The following is a 25185-nucleotide window of genomic DNA, read 5'->3' as shown; positions in this document are numbered from 1 at the left end:
AGTCACATTCAGCCCGAATGTGACAACCGCTCCTTATGACCGAAGGATTCCATCAAGTAGCTGACAAGGAATTGCCCATCATTTGTCATTTTAGGTGTTACAAATGAAAAACAGGGACTTTAAATATGGCTCTGTTGATGTGGTCTGAAGTGCAAGGTTTCAGGCCTGGAAAAAAGAGTACCAGACAAAACGGCCCAATTCCTTCTAGCTGCCTGCATTCTTCTGGGTCTGCTTAGAGAGACTGGAGCAGTTGTGTTTTTGTTTTTGTTTTTGTTTTCTTCAAGGGGATTCCTCTTTGAAAATGTCTAATGGGAAATCAATCAGTCAATCCAGGTCGAAGTCAGAGTTAACACCTAGCAACTCTTTCACTGGGCATCGGGGAGTAACGCCTACACGCCCTCCCCTCCCTTCAACCCTTTCTTTAATGTCAGGTTCAAGTCACGTGTCTGATGACCTCTGCTGCAGGGATTTCTGGCTTTAGATTCCTACAGCACCCATGCCCTGCATGTGAGCATTCACACCACCTCCACGGCTGAAGGTCCAGTCCCAGCCACCATAATCCCTCACCTTCTAACGGGAGCCCTGCTTTTCCTCATCTTTCACTGCACAGAAGCCAGAATGATCTCTATAAACAGAAAAGAGCCCACGGCCCGCGTGGACCCCTCCCTCCACTCCTTACGCTCCGCTGCAGTAAGAAGAAAGTGCTCGTTCCTTACACGGCCCACAAAGCCTCTGAGATCTGGTTCCTGCTGGGCAAATGTTAGGGGTGTGTGTTGAGGAGGGTGCACAGACGGAAGAACCAGAAACTCTGCCTGGGGTTGGGGAGGCTTTAAGAAGATTATTAGGCTGAAGCATTAAGGCGTAAAGGCCCAGGAAAGAGCTCAGAGACAAGCACTGCATCACGGTCCCAGACCCTCGGGTAAGCAAGAGTCTTCCTCGGATCGGCTGTACTTCTAGCATGAGGCTCAGGCAGACCTGACACCCCCAGAGAGCCCTGCGGTGGCCAGTGGACTTACGTTCCCAAGAATATTCTTTCCTTGGCTCCAACAGGTCACGTCCTAGAGGACATGACAGGGACACGGACCACACAATCATGAATAAACTTTAATGTTTCCACCGTTCTTTCGTCTCCCCGCTCTGCCTCCAAAACATCAGGGCGTAACATATAGAACAAATCGGAAAGCAGTGGCCTCTTCGGTACCTGATACCGTGAGCTGCAGCAGAGTCATGGGCCTGAGAACACACAATGGCCTCACCTTTTAAGGGGAAAAGATTGTTAACTGATCTAAATACTTCTGATTGTTAATTTAATGGTAACCATGCTAATTTTAATCAAATCTTCCTCCTTTTAAGAAATCATCAGAGGGCTTCCCTGGTGGCGCAGTGGTTAGGAGTCCGCCTGCCAATGCAGGGGACGTGGGTTTGAGTCCTAGTCCGGGAAGATCCCACATGCTGCGTAGCAACTAAGTCTGTGCGCCACAACTCCTGGGCCTGTGCTCTAGAGCCCATGAGCCACAACTACTGAAGCCTGCGTGCCACAACTACTGAAACCCGCACTCCTAGAGCCCGTGCTCCGCAACAAGAGAAGCCACCGCAATGAGAAGCCCGCGCACCGCAACGAAGGGTAGCCCTGCTCACCGCAACTAGAGAAAGCTCGCATGCAGCAACGAGGACCCAACGCAGCCAAAAATTAATTAATTATAAAAAAGAGGAAATCATCAGAGACTGGAATATGACATATCTTCAACTAGTACGGCTTAATGGAATAGTAGAATGTGAAATTATTGCTTCTTTAAAACTGTCTTTGCGGCATAAGAGTATACAGCATTCCAGAAGGCCAATCAATCTTAATATATACTTAATTCCAACATTCTCAATACTGAAAACAAAAGAAAAATAACTACTGACAAAGTGTGAGAAATTTCACTGCCTGCATTAAATTCTAAGGCACAGCCTAAGGCCCAAGGCACACTTTCCTCAGGGTTACCGTTTGCCATTTTATCACTGCGGCTGGTGATTTTATAAACACTCCAGTGTTTGTAATGTGTTGAGGTACTGGGTGCCTGACACCATTACAACAGAAGGCACTTCTTTTAGAAATCTAAAGAAATAATAAAACATCCTTCCAGCTCAGCCAATTAAAGCTAATTGCAATCTATAGCATACAGAGTTACCTCTGAACTTGTGGATATTAGTAAATGTTCATGTTTCCCTGTGTTTCTGGCTGTCAGATTTATCCTCTGTTATTATTACCATCATCATCATTATTTTTAGGTTAGCAATTATATTGTGAACAGCCGATATGAAAGGATTTGGTGAAATCCTATTCTTGGTGTTTACTTTGATACTGGTGTTGTTATTAAACCGGTTTTATTCACACACTCAATATTCGAGGGTTCTACTTAACACCGGTATACTCAGTCCACGTTTCTACTCCTGGGGCCACCAAACCGATGTTCTGAGCCAGGACATTGGCTCCCCTGTTAACATCAGCTTTTGACATGAACATATCAAGCCAATGTTTAGCCGTACTGTGACACCACACTGCCTGATGAAACCAGTCCTTGCGTGGGACTCCAGGCTGGCGGCACTTCACAGCACAGACCAACGCTCAGGCCTCAGTGCTAAGACTACCGGAAGGAAACGTGGACAAACAAGGTTGCATGTGAAGTTCTCTATCGCTTTTAGTTGAAAAGGGATATGGGGAGGGGGAAGGGTAAGCTGTGACAAAGCAAGAGAGTGGCATGGACATATATACACTACCAAACGTAAGGTAGATAGCTAGTGGGAAGCAGCCGCATAGCACAGGGAGATCAGCTCGGTGCTTTGTGACTGCCTGGAGGGGTGGGATAGGGAGGGTGGGAGGGAGACGCAAGAGGGAGGAGATATGGGAACATATGTATATGTATAACTGATTCACTTTGTTATAAAGCAGAAACTAACACACCATTGTAAAGCAATTATACTCCAATAAAGATGTAAAAAAAAAAAAAGAAAAGGGAACTGCCATCTTTTTAAAAATTGGGTTGGCCAAAAAGTTCATTTGGATTTTTCTGCAAGATGTTATAGAAAAACCCAAATGAATTTTTTGGCCAACCCAATATATCAAATATAACTTTGCCTGTGACTAATAATCATTTGACTGTCGTCAGCATAGCTCTGATCCTCGCTAAAAACAGCATTCTTTTCCTGTGCTGTGGATTTTGTCAAATATGTCTACAGTTATTCCCTGAAGTATCATTCTGTCACTCACTTTCCTGTCCGCCCATATGTCCGACCATCCCCAGGACGGTACGGAAGGACGGCCTCACAGCCTCACCCACCGTCCTGGGGACAGAGAGCTTATGTTGAAAGAAGATGAATGACACTCAGCCAGCTTCACCTGGTTCATTAAAAATTAAAAAGGATTTTGCTGTCTTTTCTTAAAAGCCAGCACATGATGAAGTTTAAATACAAACCTGCTTAGGAAGTAAAGGGTAAATGGGAACACGGGACAGAAAAGTTGTGAGCCAGTGATCACAGGCAGCTCATGGAGCACACGGTCGGCACTGGAATGACTGTGATGACGGTGACCCACTTCTGACCTCTTACACCCAAACTTCTCTGGAAAAGCCACCATACACGCTTCAAATGAGGGCCGTGCCACATCCCCTGAGGACATTTCCATGCGCTGGAAGATTTTATTACCTCCTTCCCTGTTCTTTGTGGTACTTATATTGTTTCTGGGGAGGTCAAAGGTTCAAGGCAGGCAGACATGCCACTGACTTCTGTCTGCAGCCAGGTAGAGTCAAGTTACGTGTGTTTAGTCTCTTTCCAAAAAAAAATCAAAACTCTGGTCACCTAGAATATTCTGATTTCCATCCAGTTAAACTAGGAAACTGAGATAGCTTCATCCACCAGAGGGCAGACAGCAGAAGCAAGAAGAACTACAGTACTGCAGCCTGTGGAACGAAAACCACATTCACAGAAAGATAGACAAAATGAAAAGGCAGAGGACTGTGTACCAGATGAAGGAACAAGATAAAACCTCAGAAAAACAACTAAATGAAGTGGAGATAAGCAACCTTCCAGAAAAAGAATTCAGAATAATGATAGTGAAGATGATCCAGGAGCTCGGAAAAAGAATGGAGGCAAAGATTGAGAAGATGCAAGAAATGTTTAACAGAGACCTAGAAGAATTAAAGAACAAACACCTGGAAGAATTAAAGAAAAAACAGACAGAGATGAACAATACAATAACTGAAATGAAAAACACACTAGAAGGAATCAATAGCAGTATAACTAAGGGAGAAGAACGGATAAGTGACTTGGAAGACAGAAGGATGGAATTCACTGCCACGGAATAGAATAAAGGAAAAAAACTGAAAAGAAATGAAGACAGCCTAAGAGACCTCTGGGACAACATTAAACACACCAACATTCGCATTATAGGGGTCCCAGAAAGAGAAGAGAGAGAGAAAGGACCGGAGAAAATATTTAAAGAGATTATAGTCAAAAACTTCCCTAACATAGGAAAGGAAATAGCCACCCAAGTCCAGGAAGCACAGTGAGTCCCAGGCAGGATAAACCCAAGGAGAAACACACTGAGACACACAGTAATGAAATTGACAAAAATTAAAGACAAAGAAAAATTATTGAAAGCAACAAGGGAAAAATGACAAATAACATACAAGGGAACTCCCATACGGTAAACAGCTGATTTCTCAGCAGAAACTCTATAAGCCAGAAGGGAGGGGCACGATATATTTAAACTGCTGAAAGGGAAGAACCTACAACCAAGATTACTCTACCCGCCAAGGATCTCATTCAGGTTCAATGGAGAAATCAAAAGCTTTACAGACAAGCAAAAGCTAAGAGAATTCAGCACCACCAAACCAGCTCTACAACAAATGCTAAAGGAACTTCTCTAAGTGGGAAACACAAGAGAAGAAAAGGACCTACAAAAACAAACCCATAACAATTAAGAAAATGATAATAGGAATATACATATCGATAATCACCTTAAATGTGAATGGATTAAACGCTCCAACCAGAAAACACAGGCTCGCTGAATGGACACAAAAACAAGACCCGTATATATGCTGTCTACAAGAGACTGACTTCAAACCTAGGGACACATACAGATTGAAAGTGAGGGGATGGAAAAAGATATTCCATGCAAATGGAAATCAAAAGAAACCTGTAGTAGCAATACTCATATCAGATAAGATCAACTTTAAAATAAAGAATGTTACAAGAGACAAGGAAGGACACTACATAATGATCAAGGGATCAATCCAAGAAGAAGATATAACAATTATAAATATATATGCACCCAACATAGGAGCACCTCAATAAATAAGGCAAATGCTAACAGCGATAAAAGAAGAAATCGACAGAAAGACAATAATAGTGGGGGACTTTAACACCCCACTTACACCAATGGACAGATCATCCAGACAGAAAATTAATAAGGAAACATTAGCCAATAGACCAGATAGATTTAGTTGATATTTATAGGACATTCCATCCAAAAACAGCTGATTACACTTTCTTCTCAAGTGCACACAGAACATTCTCCAGGATAGATCACATCTTCGGTCACAAATCAAGCCTTGGTAAATTTAAGAAAACTGAAATCATATCAAGCATCTTTTCTGACCACAACGCTATGAGATTAGAAATGAATTACAGGGAAAAAACTGTGAAAAAAAACACAAACACGTGGAGGCTAAAGAATACATTACTAAATAACCAAGAGATCACTGAAGAATTCAAAGAGGAAAGCAAAAATTACCTAGAGACAAATGACAAAGAAAACACAATGATCCAAAACTTATGGGATGCAGCAAAGGCAGTTCTAAGAGGGACGTTTATAGCAATACAATCCTACCTCAAGAAACCAGAAAAATCTCAAATAAACAATCAACCTTACACCTAAAGGAAGTAGAGAAAGAAGAGCAAACAAAACCCGAAGTTAGTAGAAGGAAAGAAACCATAAAGGTCAGAGCAGAAATAAATGAAAAAGAAACAAAGAAAACAATAGCAAACATCAATAAAACTAAAAGCTGGTTCTTTGAGAAGATTGATAAACCTTTTGCCAAACTCATCAAGAAAAAGAGGGAGAGAACTCAAGTCAATAAAATTAGAAATGAAAAAGGAGAAGTTACAATGGATACCACAGAAATACAAAGCATCATAAGAGACTACTACAAGCAACTCTATGTCAATAAAATGGACAACCTGGAAGAAATGGACAAATTCTTAGAAAGGTATAACCTTCCAAGACTGAACCAGGAAGAAATAGAAAATATGAACAAAGCAATCACAAGTAATCTGTGATTTAAAATCTTCCAAAAAACAAAAGTCCAGGGGCCAGATGGCTTCACAAGTGAATTCTATCAAACATCGAGAGAATAGCTAACACCCATCCTTCTCAAACTCTTCCAAAAAATTGCAGAGGAAGGAAAACTCCCAAACTCATTCTACGAAGTCGCCATCACCCTGATTTCAAAACCAGAAACAGATACTACAAAAAAAAAAATAAAGCTACACACAAATATCACTGATGAATATAGATGCAAAAATCCTCAACAAAATACTAGCAAACAGAATCCAACAACACATTAAAAGGATCATACACCATGATCAAGTGGGATTTATCCCAGGGATGCAAGGATTCTTCAGTATATGCCAATCAATGAATGTGATACACCATATTAACAAATTGAAGGATAAAAACCATATGCTCATCTCAATAGATGCAGAAAAAGCTCTTGACAAAATTCAACACCCATTTATGATAAAAACTCTCCAGAAAGTGGACATAGAGGGAAACTACCTCAACATAATAAAGGCCATATATGACAAACCCACAGCAAACATCATTCTCAATGGTGAAAAAATTAAAGCACTCTAAGATAGGAACAAGACAAGGATGTCCACTCTCGCCACTATTATTCGACATAGTTTTGGAAGTTCTAGTTTGGGAAGTTCTTCTCTAGAACTAGAGAAATAAAAGGAATACAAATTGGAAAAGAAAAAGTAAAACCGTCACTGTTTGCAGATGACATGATACTATACATAGATAATCCTAAAGATGCCAGCAGAAAACTACTAGAGCTAATCAATGAATTTGGTAAAGCTGCAGGATACAAAATTAATGCACAGAAATCTCACGCATTCCTATACACTAACAACGAAAGATCAGAAAGAGAAATTAAGGAAACAATCCCATTCACCATTGCAACAAAAAGAATAACATACCTAGGAATAAACCTCCCTAAGGAGATAAAAGACCTGTACTCAGAAAACTATAAGACACTAATGAAAGGAATCAAAGATGACACAAACAGATGAAAAGATAGACCATGTTCTTGGATTGGAAGAATCAATATTGTGAAAATGACTATACTACCCAAAGCAATCTACAGATTCAATGCAATCCCTATCAAATTACCAATGGCATTTTTTATAAAACTAGAACAAAAAAATCTTAAAATTTGTATGGAGACACAAAAGACCCTGAATAGCCAAAGCAGTCTTGAGGGAAAGAAACGGAGCTGGAGGAATCAGACTCCCTGACTTCAGACTATACTACAAGGCGACAGTATGGTACTAGCACAAAAACAGAAATATAGATCAATGGAACAGGATAGAAAGCCCAGAGATAAACCCACGCCTAATCTATGGTCACCTAATCTATGACAAAGGAGGCAAGGATATACAATAAAGAAAAGACAGCCTCTTCAATAAGTGGTGCTGGGAAAACTAGACAGCTACATGTAAAAGAATGAAATCAGAACACTCCCTAACACCAAACACAAAAATAAACTCAAAATGGATTAAAGACCTAAATGTAACACCAGACACTATAAAACTCTTAGAGGAAAACGTAGGAAGAACATTGTTTGACATAGTCACCGCAAGATCTTTTTTGACCCACCTCCTAGAGTAATGGGAAAAAAACCAAAAATAAACAAATGGGATCTAATGAAACTTAAAAGCTTTTGCACAGCAAAGGAAACTATAAACAAGATGAAAAGACAACCCTCAGAATGGGAGAAAATATTTGCAAATGAATCAACGGACAAAGGATCAATCTCCAAAATATATAAACAGCTCATGCAGCTCAATATTAAAAAAACAAAAACAAAACAAACAAAAAAAAACCCAATCCAAAAATGGGCAGAAGACCTAAATAGACATTTTGCCAAAGAAGACATACAGATGGCCAAGAGGCACATGAAAAGCTGCTCAACATCACTAATTATTAGAGAAATGCAAGTCAAAACTACAATGAGGTATCACCTCACACCAGTTAGAATGGGCATCATCAGAAAATCTACAAACAACAAATGCTGGAGAAGATGTGGAGAAAAGGGAACCCTCTTGCACTGTTGGTGGGAATGTAAATTGATACAGCCACTATGGAGAACAGTATGGAGGTTCCTTAAAAAACTAAAAATAGAATTACCATATGACCCAGCAATCCCACCACTGGGCATATACCCAGAGAAAACCATAATTCAAAAACACACATGCACTTCAATGTTCACTGCAGCACTATTTACAGTAGCCAGGCCATGGAAGCAACCTAAATGCCCATAGACAGACGAATGGATAAAGAAGATGTGGTACATATATACAATGGAATATTACTCAGTCATAAAAAGGAACGAAATTGGGTCATTTGTAGAGACGTGGATGGACCTAGAGACTGTCATACAAAGTGAAGTAAGTCAGAAAGAGAAAAACAAATATCGAATATTAACACATATATTTGGAATCTAGAAAACTGGCACAGATGAACCAGTCTGCAAGGCAGAAATAGAGACACAGATGTAGAGAACAAACATATGGATACCAAGGGAGGAAGTGGTGGGGGGGCTGGGGGGATGAATTGGAAGATTGGGATTGACATATACACACTAATATGTATAAAATAGATAACTAATAAGAACCTATTTTATAAAAAAATAAATAAAATTCAAAAAACAAACAAAACAACAAAACAAACACAGACCTTCAAAATGGGGCTTAGTGATGGTTTGGGAGTCGTTAAATGAAAGAGTAAAAGTACTAGTTTTTTACTCTCTGACCCTTGTAAACTTCCCAACTGTTAATGAGGCTTATCCCCAATGCAAGTGTTCAATGTGAAATATATGAACAGAAATACCTAGACCAGTGTCTTGCGGTGACCTTCAGACAGACGATTTCACGTGTGCACTTCATGTCATGTGTTTTGTGGGGACCAAAATATCTGACGACTTTTACCAAGCACCTGCTCTGTGAATGACACAAGCACAGCCCAGTGGATATGCAAAGGAATGAGGTCCTGCCCTTGCCGGTAAGCAAGCGTCAGGAGGGGCCCGGACGCGGCTGGGTTTCTAGTATTGACTCCTCACCGGGGCTCTCACCGCTCAAGCACACTGCTGATCCACTCTGCAACATCTCTGACAGATCTCACGGGTTTGGGGGCATACCCTAAATCCAGAACATTCTCCCATTATCTCGGTCTTGCCCCAATCACATCCTACTGGTTGCATTACTCTGATTAGGGGCAGAGAGAATCTACGATGGTCCCAGTGACAGCTGACAACCCAGAGGAAAGAGCTAGTAACCTTATATTGTTACAAAGGTGAATGCAAACAGTTTGCGTGCAAAGGCTGAGCGCCAGCAAGAACACGACCCTTCAAAATGGAAAGAGAACATGAAAAATTCATCTGCAGTCATCTGGTCACTATCCAGAGGATTCTAATGGAGGGAAAAGCCTGGTTTAATTTTAAAGCTGGAAGCTTAACTGACATTATAACAAGCAAACTGTGCAGCATTGGGACCTGCATATTTATAATCTCAGAGAAGGCCCATGATCTTAATACTTGTAAACGAGAAAGAAAAGAATGAAAGGACACAACTCTGACAGCCCTCCAGCTTAAGGAAAAGCACTTCATGAGTTTGGTCCACATCCTAACAGAGAGGGGGTCTGTTTCTTGCAGGCTAGCACCAGCATGACACCCCGGGGAGCACCCCAGGCCAAATTCTTTGTGGTCCTGGACAGGCTTTTTCTTAAATGGATCTAAATTTATTTCAGAAAAATTTGCCCAGCGGCACACTCCCTTCTACTTAGCACTGGCACTCGTTTGCCTGCACGTGGTTAGTGGCGGGGAGAGGTGAAGGGCAGACGGCATCACGGTAGGAAATTTCCTTCCGGCCAGTTCCGAGCACGGGTGAGGGCAGGAATTACTAAATTGGGCAGCGCCCGGCCGTATAATAAGTACCCTAGAAAGAAGAGGTTTACCTTTCCCACTCCAATGAAAGAGCAGACTTTTCTATTTCGATGTATAGAAAAAGAGAGAGAAAAAAAAAGGATGTTACAAGCAGAGTTTCCAAAGACAACTATGAAAAATCTGTTACTATAATCCACGCTCTAGACAAAAACTGATGTAAAATAGTCTCATCTTCAGGAAATTTCTTATTATTTACCAGAAGTACAAGTGCTATTTATGAAGGTAAATCTGATTGCCTCCTTTCTTTGAGGGTGAAAAATCATGGTTTAATAGTATTATAGCAATTGCTTAATTTTTATATTAAAAATTATAGCTACTTCTGGCCAAGATGAAGGATGGGATTTCCCTTCTCATCTGAAACTACCCAAAACACTTGACCAAAATATATAAGTCAGTGGATTTCAAGACATTAAATATTAGGAAATGAAGCACAGTGAGCCCCAGAGTCAGAAAACAAATGAGGTGCTCCCCACAATCCCTACAATCACCTGACCGTATGGCCTGGGTGGCCTTCCAGGCCATGGCACAGAGAGGAAACCCACGGGGAGCCTGGTGGCTTCCCCAAGTCGGGAAGGTGGAGCTGCGGGCTCGGGAAGTTCAGAGGTCAGAGGTTACAGGTCAGAGTAGTCAAGAGGACAGAGACAGACAGAGACACACAGAGGGACCCCTCGAGTATCTGGACAAGTCTGATCAGTGCAGCCTGTGAGGACAGTGCCCAAGGCCAGGGAAAGCATTCCAAGCAGGATTAGAGGGAACACTCCCAAGAGCTCACAGGAGGCCAGGATTAGTTCTTGTCCCACTGGTAGAGTGGAAAACCTCACGATTCCCAGGGCATCTGACACCCGGGAGGGTCACGCCCTGGTGCTGTGCTAAAATCAGCCTTAGACTGATCGCTAGTCGGGACCACGTAACAAGGCTGATGAGAAAGACCCAAGATGCTCAAACTCTTTCCAAGTCACATAGTTTCACCCAAGAACAAAGCTTAAGAATATTTACAGGATTAAAAAACATCCAGTACCCAAAAAGGAAAAATTCACAACGTCTGTCAGCTAAAAAAATATTCAGGCATGCAAATGTGCAACCCGTAATTGGGAGGAAATGCAATCAATTGAAGCCCGCCAAGAAATGACACCTGTGATTAACAGTTATTATAACTATATGCCATATATCAAGAAGCTGGAGGAACAATTGAACATGTCAAGTAGAAACAAAGAAGACAAAAAAAAAAAGACCTAAATAAAAATTCTAGAGATTAAAACCTCAAATGTCTGAGATGAAAAATACACTGGATGGGATTAAGAGTAGATTAGACACTGCATAAGAAAAGATTAATGACATGGATTTCCATAGCAGCATTACCCACAGTAGCCAAACGTTGGAAACAACTCAAATGCCCATCAACTGATGAGTGGATAAACAAAATATGATATATCCATGTAATGGAATATTATTTAGACAAAATCAGGAATGAAATATTGATCCATGTTTTGACATGCCTGAACCTCGAAAACATGCTAAATGAAAGAAACTGAAAGAAAAGGGCACATACTGTATGATTCCACTTATATGAAATGTCCAGAATGGGCACATCCCCGAAGCACAGAGTAGACTAGTGGTTGTCAGGGGCTGCGGAAAGCAGGGGATGGGAGTGACTGCTGAGGGGTGTGGGTTTCTCTTGGGAGTAAATGAAAATGCTCTGGAAGTAGTGGTGACAGCTGCACAATTCTGTGAATATACTAAAAACCACTGAATTGTACACTTTAAAAAGGTGAAACGTACAGTATGTGAACTACAGTTCAGCTAACAAAGAAACTCAATCAGAATGTTCTGACAGACCCATCTGGACAGGGGGACTCGGGGCGCTTTGCTGCCGTTTTATCAAAATGCCAGGGTCAAAACAGCTGCCTCAGAATGTCCTGTGTCCCTTTAAAATATGCTTTCTGTTATCAAGAAGCTTAGAGTCATGGAAGGGTAACAGGTCTGATATGTTGGTGCAGCACATGACCATGACCTGCAGCACAGACATAATTCCTATTTTACCAAAGAAGCAGTTGAGACTCAGAGAAGTTATGTTATTTGTCCAAAGTCATATATCACGTGAGCTACTGAGCCAGGATTTGAACCTGGTTCAGTCTGTTCTTTTGGGCCAAGCAACCTGGCAACCTTTAGAATTTGCAGAAGAGTTTCGAGTGAAGGCAACTCAGTGTAAGCATTTTCAGATGCAGGAAGAGAGCCAGTAGGAATTGGTGTCACAGATTGAAGGAAGGAAAGTTTCAGGAAGGGAGTGATCAATAATGCCAAATGCCACAGAGATGTGATAAGGAACAGGACATGTCCACTTAGACCTAATAACCAGGAGGTCACTTGTGGCCTTTGCAGGGCAGTGGAATGGGCGGGGTGGGGTGTGGCGCTAGCCGGCAGCGACGGGAGGAGTCCCTTGTAAGCAAAGGGACAAAGACGGGGATCATGGAAGACTCTTTCCCAAGCCTGGCTACAAAGGTGGGGAGAGAAGTGGGTCAGAAATACGCAGGTCAGGGGAATTTTCTTGTTATGGCTTGTTTTGTTTTGGGGATGGGACTGATGACATAAAACACAGTGACCATCCTCAGCTTATCTACAGATCAGCAGGGGAGGGGAGCACACCTCAACTTCACCAGCCACTCTTCACCCAGATGACAGTAGAAGGTTCAAGGCCTGATATAGGCATCACTGGTCCAGTTCCCTTTCTTCTTTGGTATCCAGTAATCTGAAGAAAGGAGAGTCACCCTCAGAGAGGGATGAAGGAAGCAAGGAGGGGAGGCTGGAACCAAAATACTATGCCCCCAGGTCTGTCCATTATCCACTACATAGGTTTCTGTTCACCAAAGCTGGCTTGAAATTCCCCTGTGGTAATCTGGACGCGTGTTTCTGCTCCCTTGCATGCATATCCTGCTGTTTTGAACTGAATGTTTGGGTTCTCCCAAAATTCATGTGTTAAATCTCTAATCCCCAATGTGATGGTATTCTGAGGTGGTGCTTTTGGGAAGTAATTAGGTCATGAGGGTGAAGCCTTCATGAATGGAATTAGTGGTCTTGAGAGAAGAGACACGAGAGAGATTACCTCTTTCCCCCACATGATGACACAGCAAGAAGGCATCCACCTGAAAACCAGGAAGAGGGTCCTCACCAGTAGCCAAATCAGCCAGTACTTGGATCTTGGCCCTCCCAGGCTCCAGAACTGTGAGAAATACATTTCTGTTGTTTAAGCCACCGGTATGGTATTTGTTATAGCACCCTGAGCTGACTAAGACACCTGCAGAACGCCCTTGAGTGTGAGTGGAATCTGTGAATAGGACGATTATGTAACATTATATACAAAGGGGGAGATTATCCTTGGTGAGCCTGACCTAATCAGGTGAGCCTGTTAAAAGCAGACTTTTCTCCAACTGGTTGCAGAGTGGGAAGTCAGAGATTTGAGGCCCGAGAAGCATTCAACACACCATTACTGCTTTGAAGATGGAGGGAGCTGCATGGCAAGGAATGAGGGGGCCCTAAGAGCTAAAAGTGCCCCTACAGACAGCCAGCAAGTAAGCAGAGACCTCAGTCCCACAACTACAAAGAAGTGGTTCTACCAACAACTTGAATGCGCTTCAAAGTGGATTTTTCTCCAGAGCATCTATTCAAGAACTCAGCCTAGCCGATACCATGATTTCAACCTTGTGATACGCTGAACAGAGAACCCAGTGAAGCTACACCTGGATGTCTGACCTGTGGAACTGTGACCTACAGAACTAATAATTGGGTGTTACTTTTAAATTTTATTTATTTATTTTTATATTTATTTTTAGCTGTGTTGGGTCTTCGTTTCTGTGCGAGGGCTTTCTCTAGTTGCAGCGAGCAGGGGCCACTCTTCATCGCAGTGCACGGGCCTCTCACTGTTGCGGCCTCTCTTGTTGTGGAGCACAGGCTCCAGACGTGCAGGCTCAGTAGTTGTGGCTCACGGGCCTAGTTGCTCCGCGGCATGTGGGATCTTCCCAGACCAGGGCTTGAACCCATGTCCCCTGCATTGGCAGGCAGATTCTCAACCACTGCACCACGAGGGAAGCCCGGGTGTTATTTTTTAAAAAGAAAAGGGAAAGGAAAAGATTAGCAAACATATAGCAGGAGAAACTAGCCAAAATTAAACACACAGAAAGAAGACTGAAAGAAATGAACAAAGTATCAGTTTGGACAGGTGTGGGGCAACTACCAGGGGCCTAACATATGCATAATTGGAGTCCCTGGAGATGAGGCTGTTAGGGTGGAAAATTTCTGAAGAAATAATGGGCAAAAATTTTCAAATTTGATGAAACGTACATATCCACAGATCAAACAATCTCAAGAAAATTCAAGCACACACAAAAAATCCCACAAAGAAAATGACACCAAAGTATAGTGTAATCAATTTGCTCCAAACCAGTGTTAAAGAGAACATCTTTAAAGCAGTCAGAGAAGAAAAAGACACACAGGCACAGAGAAATAAAGATAAGGATGACAGTCCATTTTAAATTGGGAACCATTCAAACCAAAAGACAGTGGAACAACATCTTTAAATACCTCAAGAAAAAAATAATGCCAACTTGAATTCTGAACAAAATAAAAGTTATCTCTCAAAGATGAAGGTAAACAAAAACAGGAAGATTTTATCACCAGGAAACCTCCACTATAAGAAATTTTAAAGGAAATCCTTCGGGTAGAAGAAAGATGATACCAGATAGAAATCTGGATCCACATAAAGGAATGAAGAACACCAGCAGTGAGAACTAATTGAGTAAATCTATAAGACTTTTGCTTAAGAAGAAAACTGAGTGCTGATAATCAAAAATAACACTGTAGTGTGGGTTTATACACAGAACATACGTAGAAGGAAAATGTTTGCTAACAGTAGCACAAATGCCAGGAGGAGAGAGATGGCAGCATACTGTTGTAACTCTTATACTATATGTGAAGTGATATAATAATACACTTGAAGCTAGAATGTGTAAAGATGTAGACTCTGAACCTTAAAACCACCACTAAAATAACACGACAACAAGATATAGGTAGCTAATACATCAACCAAGGGGAGGAATGGAATCATAAAAAATAAGTAATGTAAAAGAAGGTAGTAAAATAGGGGGAAAAAAGAACATGTGGGATAAATAGAAAATAATAGCAAGATGGTAGATTTACTCCCAATCAAACCAATAACATTAAATGTACATCAAAGGTAGAGATTTGAGACTGGATAAAAATGGAAGAGCCAAGGATAAACTGCCTATAAAAAACCAACTTAAATATAAAGAGACAAATAGATGAAAAGGAGAAGTATGGAAAGAGGTATTCCATGCTGAAATGAACAGGAAGCTGAGTGGCACTATTAATATTGAATAAAGTAGACTTCAGGGAAAAGAATATTACCAGGGATAGAGGTTCATTTCATAACGATAGTGGAAAATTCATCAAAATGATAAACAATCCTAAACATTTATGTACCTAATAACAGAGCTTCAAAATACACAAAGCAAAATGATGATAGAGCTGAAAGGAGAAAGACAAGTCCCCAGTTATACTCTGAGATTTCAATAACCTTCTCTCAATTACCGATAGAACAGTAGACAGAAAATCAGTAAGGCTATAGCATACCTGAACAATGCTATCAACAAACTTGAACTATGACACTGTAGAATATTCCACACAGAAACGGCAGAAAAGGCATTCTTTTTAAGCACATATGAGAGATTCACCAAGACAGCCCTTGGTGTGGGTCATAAGACGAAGTCTCAATAAATTTGAAAGGATTCAAGTCATCCAAAGTATGTTCTCCAACCACAATGGAATTAAATTAGAAATAAAATCAGAAAGATCTCTGGAAAGTCCCAAATACTTGCAAACTAAAAAAACACATTTCTAAATAATCAAGGGGACACAAGAAATCAAAAAGGGAAACCTGAAAATATTGTGAACTCAATGAAGATGAAAACCCAATATATCAAAATTTGTAAATTATATATCTAAAAGCAGTATATAGAGGAAAATTACTGTACTAAGTGCACACTAGAAAAGCAGAAAGACTTCAAATTAATGACATTAACTAATTAAATCCAGTGTAAGCAGAAGAGAAATAATAATGGTCAGAGTAGAAATCAACTGTATATCCTTCTGCGAAAAGAGAGTCAAGCCATACTCACACTATATACAAAAATTAAATTAAATGGATCATAGACTTAAATATAAAACCTACAACTATAAATCTTTTTAGAATAAAATGTAAGAGAGAATCTTTGTGACCTTGGGTTATGCAAAGATTTTTTAGATAACACTCACAATACGGTCCATAAAAGAAAAAAATATGAATTGGACTTCTTGAAAATTAAGAACATCTAATATTCAAAAGACATTGTTAAGAGAAGCTAAACAAGCCACAAATTGTGAAGAAAAAATTGTAAATCACATAGCTGAAAAAACTGTATCCAGAATATATAAAAACTCTCAAAATTCAATAAAAAGAAGACCAAAAAAACCCAAATGATGAAAGATTGGAATATATATTTTATCAAAGAATATACACAGATGTCAAATAAACAAAAAGATGCTCAACATTATAACATCATTAGTTATTAGGGAAATGCAAATTAAAACCACGAGATACCACTGTGTACCTACTATAATGCATACTATTAAAAAAACTGACCATACCAAGGGTTGGCAAGGATGTGGAGAAACTGGATCTCTAAGACACCACCGATGGGAATATAAAATGGTAAAACCACTTTGGAAAACAGTTTGGAAAACTTTTAAACAGTTTTAAAAAGTTAAACACATAGCTACCATATGACTCAGGCATTCCACTCCTAGCTATGTGCCGAGAGGACTAAAAGCAGAAGGCCATACCAAGACTTGTACAAATGTGCACAGTAGTTTCATTTATAACAGCCAAATCCTTGGGGAAAAACCCCCGAAGTCTCTCAATAGGTAAATGGACAAACTGTGGTATTTACACAGTGGAATTCTATTCACCAATAAAAAGGAATGGACTATTGCCATGTTGGATAGATCTCAAAAAAGCCATGCTGAGTAAAAGAAGCCAGATAAAAGTAGAGTATATATGATTCCATCTGTATCAACCTTTAGCAAATACAAACTGATCTTTAGGGACAGAGTGGGGACTGGGGTGTGGGTGCAGAGGGCTAGGTGGACGGGATGACAAAGGGGCACCAGGAAACTCCAGGGGATGGTGGACACATTTGCCGTCTGGACTGTGGTGATGGTTTCACATGTGCATACACATGTCAAAACTCACCAAACTACACTTTCAATATGTGTAGTTTAATCTTTATTAATTACACCAAATAAAGATGTTTCAATACAGAATACCGCACACTTTTTTTTGTTTCATATTTTCTTGGCATAAATATTTCAGTCCTTTTATTTTCAACCTTTTAGGATTTTTTTTTTTTTTTTTGCCACGTGTCATGAGGGATCTTAGTTCCCCGACCAGGGATTGAACCCGTTGAGGAACTAAGATCCCTGCAATGGAAGTGTGGAGCCCTAATCACTGGACCACCAGGGAATTCCCTAGTATTCTTCTATTTTAGGTGTGTACTTTGTAAAACAGTCTAAAGCTAGATTTTACATCATACAATGTGCACTTAATAAATACTGTGTGACTGTTTAATAAATGAATCCAGTCTGCTAATCTAAATCTGTGATTCAGTCTAAGAGTTTAGTTCATGTACATTCATTATGACATATTTAAATTCATTTCTTTTTTTAAAAATATTTATTTATTTATTTTTGGCTGTGTTGCTGCGCGCGGGCTTTCTCTAGTTGCGGCGAGCGGCAGCTCGGCTACTCTTCGTTGTGGTGTGTGGGCTTCTCATTGCAGTGGCTTCTCTTGCTGCAGAGCATGGGCTCTAGGCACACAGGCTTCAGTAGTTGTGGACGTGGGCTCAGTAGTTGTGGCGCACAGGCTTAGATGCTCTGCGGCATGTGGGATCTTCCCTGACCAGGGCTGGAACCTGTGTCCCCTGCACTGGCAGGCAGATTCTTAACCACTGCGCCACCAGGGAAGTCCCTGAATTCATTTCTAATACCTTATTTTATTCTTTCAATTTCTTCCATATCCCTACCTCCTCCCTTCCTTCTTTCCTCTCTCTTCCTCTCCCTGTTTTCTTTTTCCTTTCTCCCTCTTTTGCTTTCATTTATATAGATTTAAATTTTTCTTAACCCCTCTTTTCAACTTTTCCCCTTACTGGTTCAGAACTCTATTTTATTGGTAATTCTAAAAATGTTAACATGTATAGTTTAACTTAACCAAGTCTGAAATTACACAATGTAAAACATCTTTACTCTCTTATTGGTGAATAGAATTCCACTGTATAAATACCACAATTTATCCATCTACTTACAATATAAGGACCTCACTCACAGTGGCTTATTTCCTTGTGTGTGTAGCAGTTTCACATTTTATTCACCAAGTGGACACAAGTACTGTAGCATTTTAAGTTGAATTTTCAGACTGTAGCGGTAGCAGGCATTCCAGCTCCCTGATTGAGGCAGGGCGGATTGAGGTGAGGATTTCCTAAGGGAGGACTGGTTCCCTTCCCACCTTCTCTCAGAGCCAAAGCACAATAGGCCAGACTCCTGCAGGGTGAGCTTTTTTCCCTTCCTAATTTGTCTAGTGAGGGTGTTGCCCTTCAGAAATTCCAGATTTATGAAGGGTTCTCTGATCTCATCTCCCACCCTCTTTAGGCACTGGGCTTGTAATAGGGAAGAACAAATCTGACTCCATATTAGATCTGTTTCTTGTGCTTTGCTGCCTGTGCTTAGCCATGCTGGCTCTGCACCTTTTGTAAAAGAATGTTGCCTATAGCCTGAACTATACAGGATAGCCTATTCTCAAGGCGCTGACCTTTAAGAAGGTCATTCTTATACAGAAAAAATGTTGCAGAACAGAGAAAAGCATTTGTCTTGTTGGAGGTTTATAGGAACAGCCTAACCTGACCTACACCCACAGCTGCAAGAACAAAGGATTTCGACACCAAGAAGTTTGCAACAACTAACTGCGCCCCTCCCTTACCTTGCCTTTAAAAATGCTTTGCTGAAACCCTTTGAGCAGCTGGGGGTCTTGTGGGCACAAGCCACCCATCTCCTTGCGTGGCCCTGCACTAAACCTTTCTCTACTCCAAACTCCGAAATCTCCGTTTGTTTGGCCTCGCTGGGCATCATGCACACGAACTTTCGATTGGTAACAGGTTTTGTCTCCTGACCCTCTCGTGTGTGGCTTTGGATTACTTCCTATACATTTTTAATTTACCAGAAATATTAAAAAGTTCACTATTCTCCAAGCTTTCTGGTTAACAGTGTGGCAACTAAGAGTGCAGTTTTGGGATTCAGAGTGTCTGCATTCAAACCAATACTCTACTACTTACTTCCTGTGGCTCTGGGCAAATTAACAGAAATCTCTGTACCTCAATTTCCTCACGTGTAGAGGGAGAGGCAATAATAGTACCTGTCTCCCAGTTACTGTGGGCCTTAAATACATGGATGTATCTAAAGAGCTTAGGACTGTGCGTGGTAGACAGTAAGAACTCAAACATTAGCTGCTATTACTGCTACTACTTGTGTGCTTAAAGAAAATGTTCTGAGGTTATATCGCACTCTATTCTACAAAGGGGTTGATACCTTACAGCATGAGTTTTCTTAATAAACCATTTTCAGCTTTCATGTGACATTACGTAGCTTATTCCTATCAGGATGTAAATAAACAAAATAACAAGTATTTGATATCTACCATTTATTTCTCTGTTTTTCTTCTTTTTGGGAAATATTCTCTCTTGAAGTTAGATCTCCAAAGTCTATTTTTCAATTATAAATTATTTTATATTCTGTTGGAATAGGAGATACTCCTACACAGAGAAGAATCTACCACTTCAACGTAGCATAACATTTTGTGTTTTAAGACAAAATGATGCCAACAGCTGGTTCATTTCAGCTAGACTCAGAACACATCCATACGTGTATGTCAAGCCCTGGAACCATCACTCATACCACATGGGCTGGCACTGCTCCACTAATGACATTTGAACACAATAAACTCCAAGTTCAAGTCTCCGCAGATAACACAGTTCACGTTTCTTAAATACCTGGCGAATGAAGCTTGGCGGCTGAAGCTGACATTCTCTTAGGAGATGAAACTGCAGGTTTATTAGCATCTTGATCTTTCTGTACTTCTTTCTTTGTTCCTATACACAGTTTAAAAAGAGAAAAAGAAACAAAGAGAGTTCATTACAACTGAAACAAACACAGACTGTGTGTGCAAAGGGAGGCTTAACAAAAGGCACAGAGAACAAATAATATTTGGGTGATTTGTTGCTATGGCCACCACCCCCTGTGCTTCAGGAATGACACACTTGTTTACAGCAGAGGGAATTTCGTTTTGAGTGGTCAGAGGAATAAGTACACTGCTGTCTCTGATTTGATGAAAACCACCCCTATCTCTGGAGGTCACCGCACCCCAAAGACCCTGACAAACTATCTGGGAATTAAAATTGTGCTGTCCTCAGTCTGCCTGCCTCCTTCTGCCAAAACAAATTTTCATGACATGGAGAAGGAAGCTGTAGCCGAATCTAACTGCTGACGACTCCACCATCATGACAGTCGAGCCGCGGGGGACACAGTCTGCCTCTAATTAATTTCCACGCAGCTGGTCCACCGAGGTGACCTGGACAGCCTCTGAGCTCTCTCTCTGCTGCAGCTGAGCCTTTGTAGAACCTGCTGGCAGAGCCGGCTGCAGCAGCACGGGACAGCCTGAGCTCGGGCCATGTCTAAGACCAGGCACTCAGGACACAGCACCGTTTCTCCCTTGTGTGCTGGGCACAGACCCTCCCCGTCACATCCCCTTCATCAGAAAGTCCAAGAATGATGGATGGAAGATCAGGAATAACGCCGACCTGGGTGTACCTAGACCCGTCTCCGCCTCAGCACAGTTTATTATGTCGTTTCAGAATAAACCCTCGAGATGGTGATGGCTCCTTAGAAGCGGAACACAAACTTCCCACTTTGCCCCACACCCTGCACCCTTACTCCTCTTCCAGAGGTAACCAGCTAGCAATTTGGCGTTTACGCTTCCAAACCTTCTTCTAGGTATTTCTAAGTATATCTACCCAAATACAAATGCAGCTATTAATTAGCTAAATGCATCCCATACTGCAATTTCTTTTTACGTACCCACACTTCTGAAGATCTTTTTCATACCATGTATTCATAGGTCTTTAAAAAAATGCCACATCATATTAATGGGCAAAGATGTACCATAATTTACCCATCCTCCTGTTGACGAACGTTTAGAGTGTTTGCACGTGTTAGCTATTAAAATAGCTAAATGTGCGATAATAAACATACTTCTACTTGTTTTTTTGTACGCATGTACCAGTATCTTTACAGGATAAACGCACAGATACACTTTTGCTGGATTAAGATCCTGCTCATTTGCAACATTACCAGACACAGCCCAACTGTCCTCCATAAAAGGCAACTAAATTTACACTCCCAACCAAGTGTATGAGGCCAGTTCTTCCTACACGCCCCATGCCCTACCGACACTGAAGTCTCATCATTTCAATTTCTGCCAGACACTTAGAATCTTTTCACATTGGTCATGTGCATTTCTTTATTTGAAAATTGCCTAATTAAACCCTCTGCCCATTTTTCTTACTGGTGTGTAGGAACTCTTCATTTATGCTGGATATTAATCCCTTGCCTGTTATACAAATTGTATCTTCCAGCCTTTCACTTTTTACAACTTATTTAGAGTACCTTTCCTTGTACAGTAGTTTTAAAATATTTAAATGTTCAAATATGTCAACTTTTCCCTTACAGCTTTAAAAGCACTATTACAGATCATTTATACGTATGTGTGCGTGCAAGTGTGTGTGCGTGCGTGTGTGTGTGTGGATGACTGGGGAGAGATCATTTCCAGGCTTTGGAGAGGGAGGCAGGTATCTGGAGCCAACCTCTCTGTCCCTGTCTCCTCTTCTGGCCGCCTGACTGGGCTACTGCTTCTCCCGACACCACCGGACCTGCCTCAGCCCTCTCTATCCTTGTCCACCTGTCTCCTGCGGCTCTTCCCACACACCTGTGAGCACCTCCTCTGTTTTGCCGCCTTTGGACAAACTGTTGGAGTCTCGCTGGTTTACCTCTTCTTTGCATGTCTAGCCACTACTTTTTTCTTCCTTCTCTCAAAAAAGGTGCTTCACGCATTTAGCGAACATACCCCAAGCCCTTCCCCTCTCAGCAAACGGCTCCACCCTTCACTCACTGTGCTCAGGCCGAACACACAAGGAGTCACCTTGTTTGGCTCCCAGCCCCCATTCAGTCCATCAGCAAAGCTTGTTGGATCTCCTCGGTGAACATCTCCCAGGTCTGACCACTTCTTCCCCCTCCCCACTGCCCCTGCAGAGCCCAGGTCACCATCGCCCCTTCCTCCTTCTTCAAGGCCTCCCACCGGCTCTGCTACCACCACCGCCGCCCCTCTACTGCATATGCCCCCAGGGCAGCAGGTGAATGAACTTCAACCCAACTTAGAGCAAGTCATTCCCAATCTCAAAACCCTCCTCTCACCTCCCAAGCTACTCAGAGTGAAATGCAGACTCCTCGCCACACTAACAAGGCCCTACAGACCAGCGCTACCCAACAGAAATACAATGTGAGCCACTTATGTAATTTCAAATTTCCTACCAACAACATGTAAAATGTACGAAGTCCAGTGCGATTACCTGTAATAATATGTTTTATTTAAACCAACATGCTGAACATCACTTCAGTGTCCAGCACTGGTCATACTTCAAGGGCTCACTGACTGACTGTGGGCCAGTGAACAGCACAGCCCAGAAGTGCTGGTCCCTAGGCTACATCAGACACCTGTGGGAGTTCATTTTATGTGTCAACCTGATGGGGCTACGGTTGCCCAGACATTTGGTCATACCTTATTCTAGATGAGAGTAACATTTGAACTGGTAGACTGAGTAAAGCAGACTGTCCTCCCCAGTGTGAGGGGGCCTCATACAATCTGTTGAAGGCCTGAGTAGAACAGACGGTTGGGTAAGATGGAACTTCAGCTGCCTGACTGGTTGATCTGGGACATCAGTCTTCTGTCCTTGGACTGGAACCTACACCATGGGCTCACTGACTGCAGGTCTTGAGACTTCTCAGCCTCCATAATCATGTGAGCCAATTCCTCACAATAAATCTCTTTTTATATATATGTATTCTATATTCTATAATATATATAATATATACTATACTATACTATATATGTACTCTATACTATATTCTATAATTATATATATACTATATATAAGAGTATATATAAAGTATAGACATAATTACATATTTAAAATATATAATATATTTTTATATATTATATATTTATAAATATATTAAAATATATTAAAATCTATATATTTAAAAATATATTTATATATTTATAATTATATATTAAAATATATTATCTAAAGTATATATGTAATAGTATATATGTTATTCATAATAAATATAATAGGATATTCTGTATTATAAATGTATTAATACATAAATATATATTATTTTCCTATATAAAATATGCTATGTATGTACGTATATATCTCCTACTGGTTCTGTGTCTCTGGAGAACCCTAGCTAATACACACACACACACACACACACACACACACACACACACACACACACACACACACACACACACACCTCTGCACCTGCTCACACACTCCAGCCACACTGCCAGTCTTGCTGGTGCTCAGACTCGTTGTACTTCCTCCCATTCTGGTCACGTTAGCTTGAGCTCCTTCTGCGTGGAATATGCTTCCCCGAGACCTTAGGCTTGGTTCACTCATCTGCTCATTCAGGTCTCTGCGCAGATGGCAATCTTCAGGGAGGCTGTGCCTGACACTCCAGGTAAAACAGCCCTCCTGCCACCTGCCACTCTGCCCCTCACCTGCTTCATTCTTCTTCACAGCACTTGTCACCGCCCAAAACATCCACACATCTGTTTGTTTACTGTCCACCTTCCCCACTAGGACATAAGCCCTGGACAGCGTGGCCATTCAGTCTAGGCCCCACTGTCCGCCCATCTCCTACCGGGCTCTTTTCAAGGCAGGCCATGTCCAGGCATTTGGGGGTTACAGAAGGCTGGACCGGCGGGGTCCTGAAAGCCCAGCCCTGACTCCACTCCACTGAAGCCACGCCCACTCTGCAGAGTATCCCACTTATGGATCATCTCACTCTTCTATTGCCTCCCTCTGCTCAGATTTTAGGTTTCAACGAACACAGAAAGTCAGCCAGACTCCTAGGAACTCAGAAGGGAAGAGTTAAAGGCCAAAGTGTGTGCTAAACACCACACTTTAAGGGGTAACTAAACGTAAGTATTTATTCAGAGTCTCAAGAGTTTCCATCCAGCCTTCATGGAGTGCTATCTGGCAGCTTCCATCAAAAATTTAAACAGTGACAGACTTGACCCAGCAATTCTGCTTCTACAGATCTCTCTTTGGAATACTTCTGCAAGTGTGAAAAGATGCACATTTAAAGACATTTCATACATTATTCACAACAACAGAGATGTATAAATAACCAAAAATGCACACAGGGGAATGATTAAATAAACTACTGTATAACCACATGATGTAGCACTACGCCACCATTAAAAAGAATGAGGTTGTTCTGTATTATACTGGCATGGAAAGATGTCCATGAGAAATAAATTAAAAAGCTAGCTGTTGAACAGTATGCACGGTATTATCCCATATTTATGACGCAAAAATGTTACCTGTATTATAGTTGTAAATATATAAAAATAACTGAAAGGCCATTTACTAGTTTTTTTTTTCCATTTACTAGTTTTTAAATGTTTTTAATAATGGTT

General features: G+C 41.2%; 1 protein-coding gene across 4 annotated transcripts in view; it reads right to left on the bottom strand.

Moving 5' to 3' along the window:
* Window positions 1-25185, bottom strand: part of MTUS2 (microtubule associated scaffold protein 2) — a 486774-nt gene that overhangs the window by 110809 nt on the left and 350780 nt on the right. For all 4 annotated transcript variants that reach the window (XM_059995941.1, XM_059995940.1, XM_059995944.1 and 1 more), the window contains one exon: window positions 20414-20512. In XM_059995941.1, coding sequence (XP_059851924.1) covers window positions 20414-20512 — 99 coding nt within the window. The remainder of the gene's footprint in view (window positions 1-20413; window positions 20513-25185) is intronic.

This window comes from Delphinus delphis, chromosome 18, assembly GCF_949987515.2.
Source record: "Delphinus delphis chromosome 18, mDelDel1.2, whole genome shotgun sequence".
NCBI lineage: Eukaryota > Metazoa > Chordata > Mammalia > Artiodactyla > Delphinidae > Delphinus > Delphinus delphis.
Note: the sequence above shows the minus strand (reverse complement) of the source record. Positions and strands in the feature narration are given on the sequence as shown.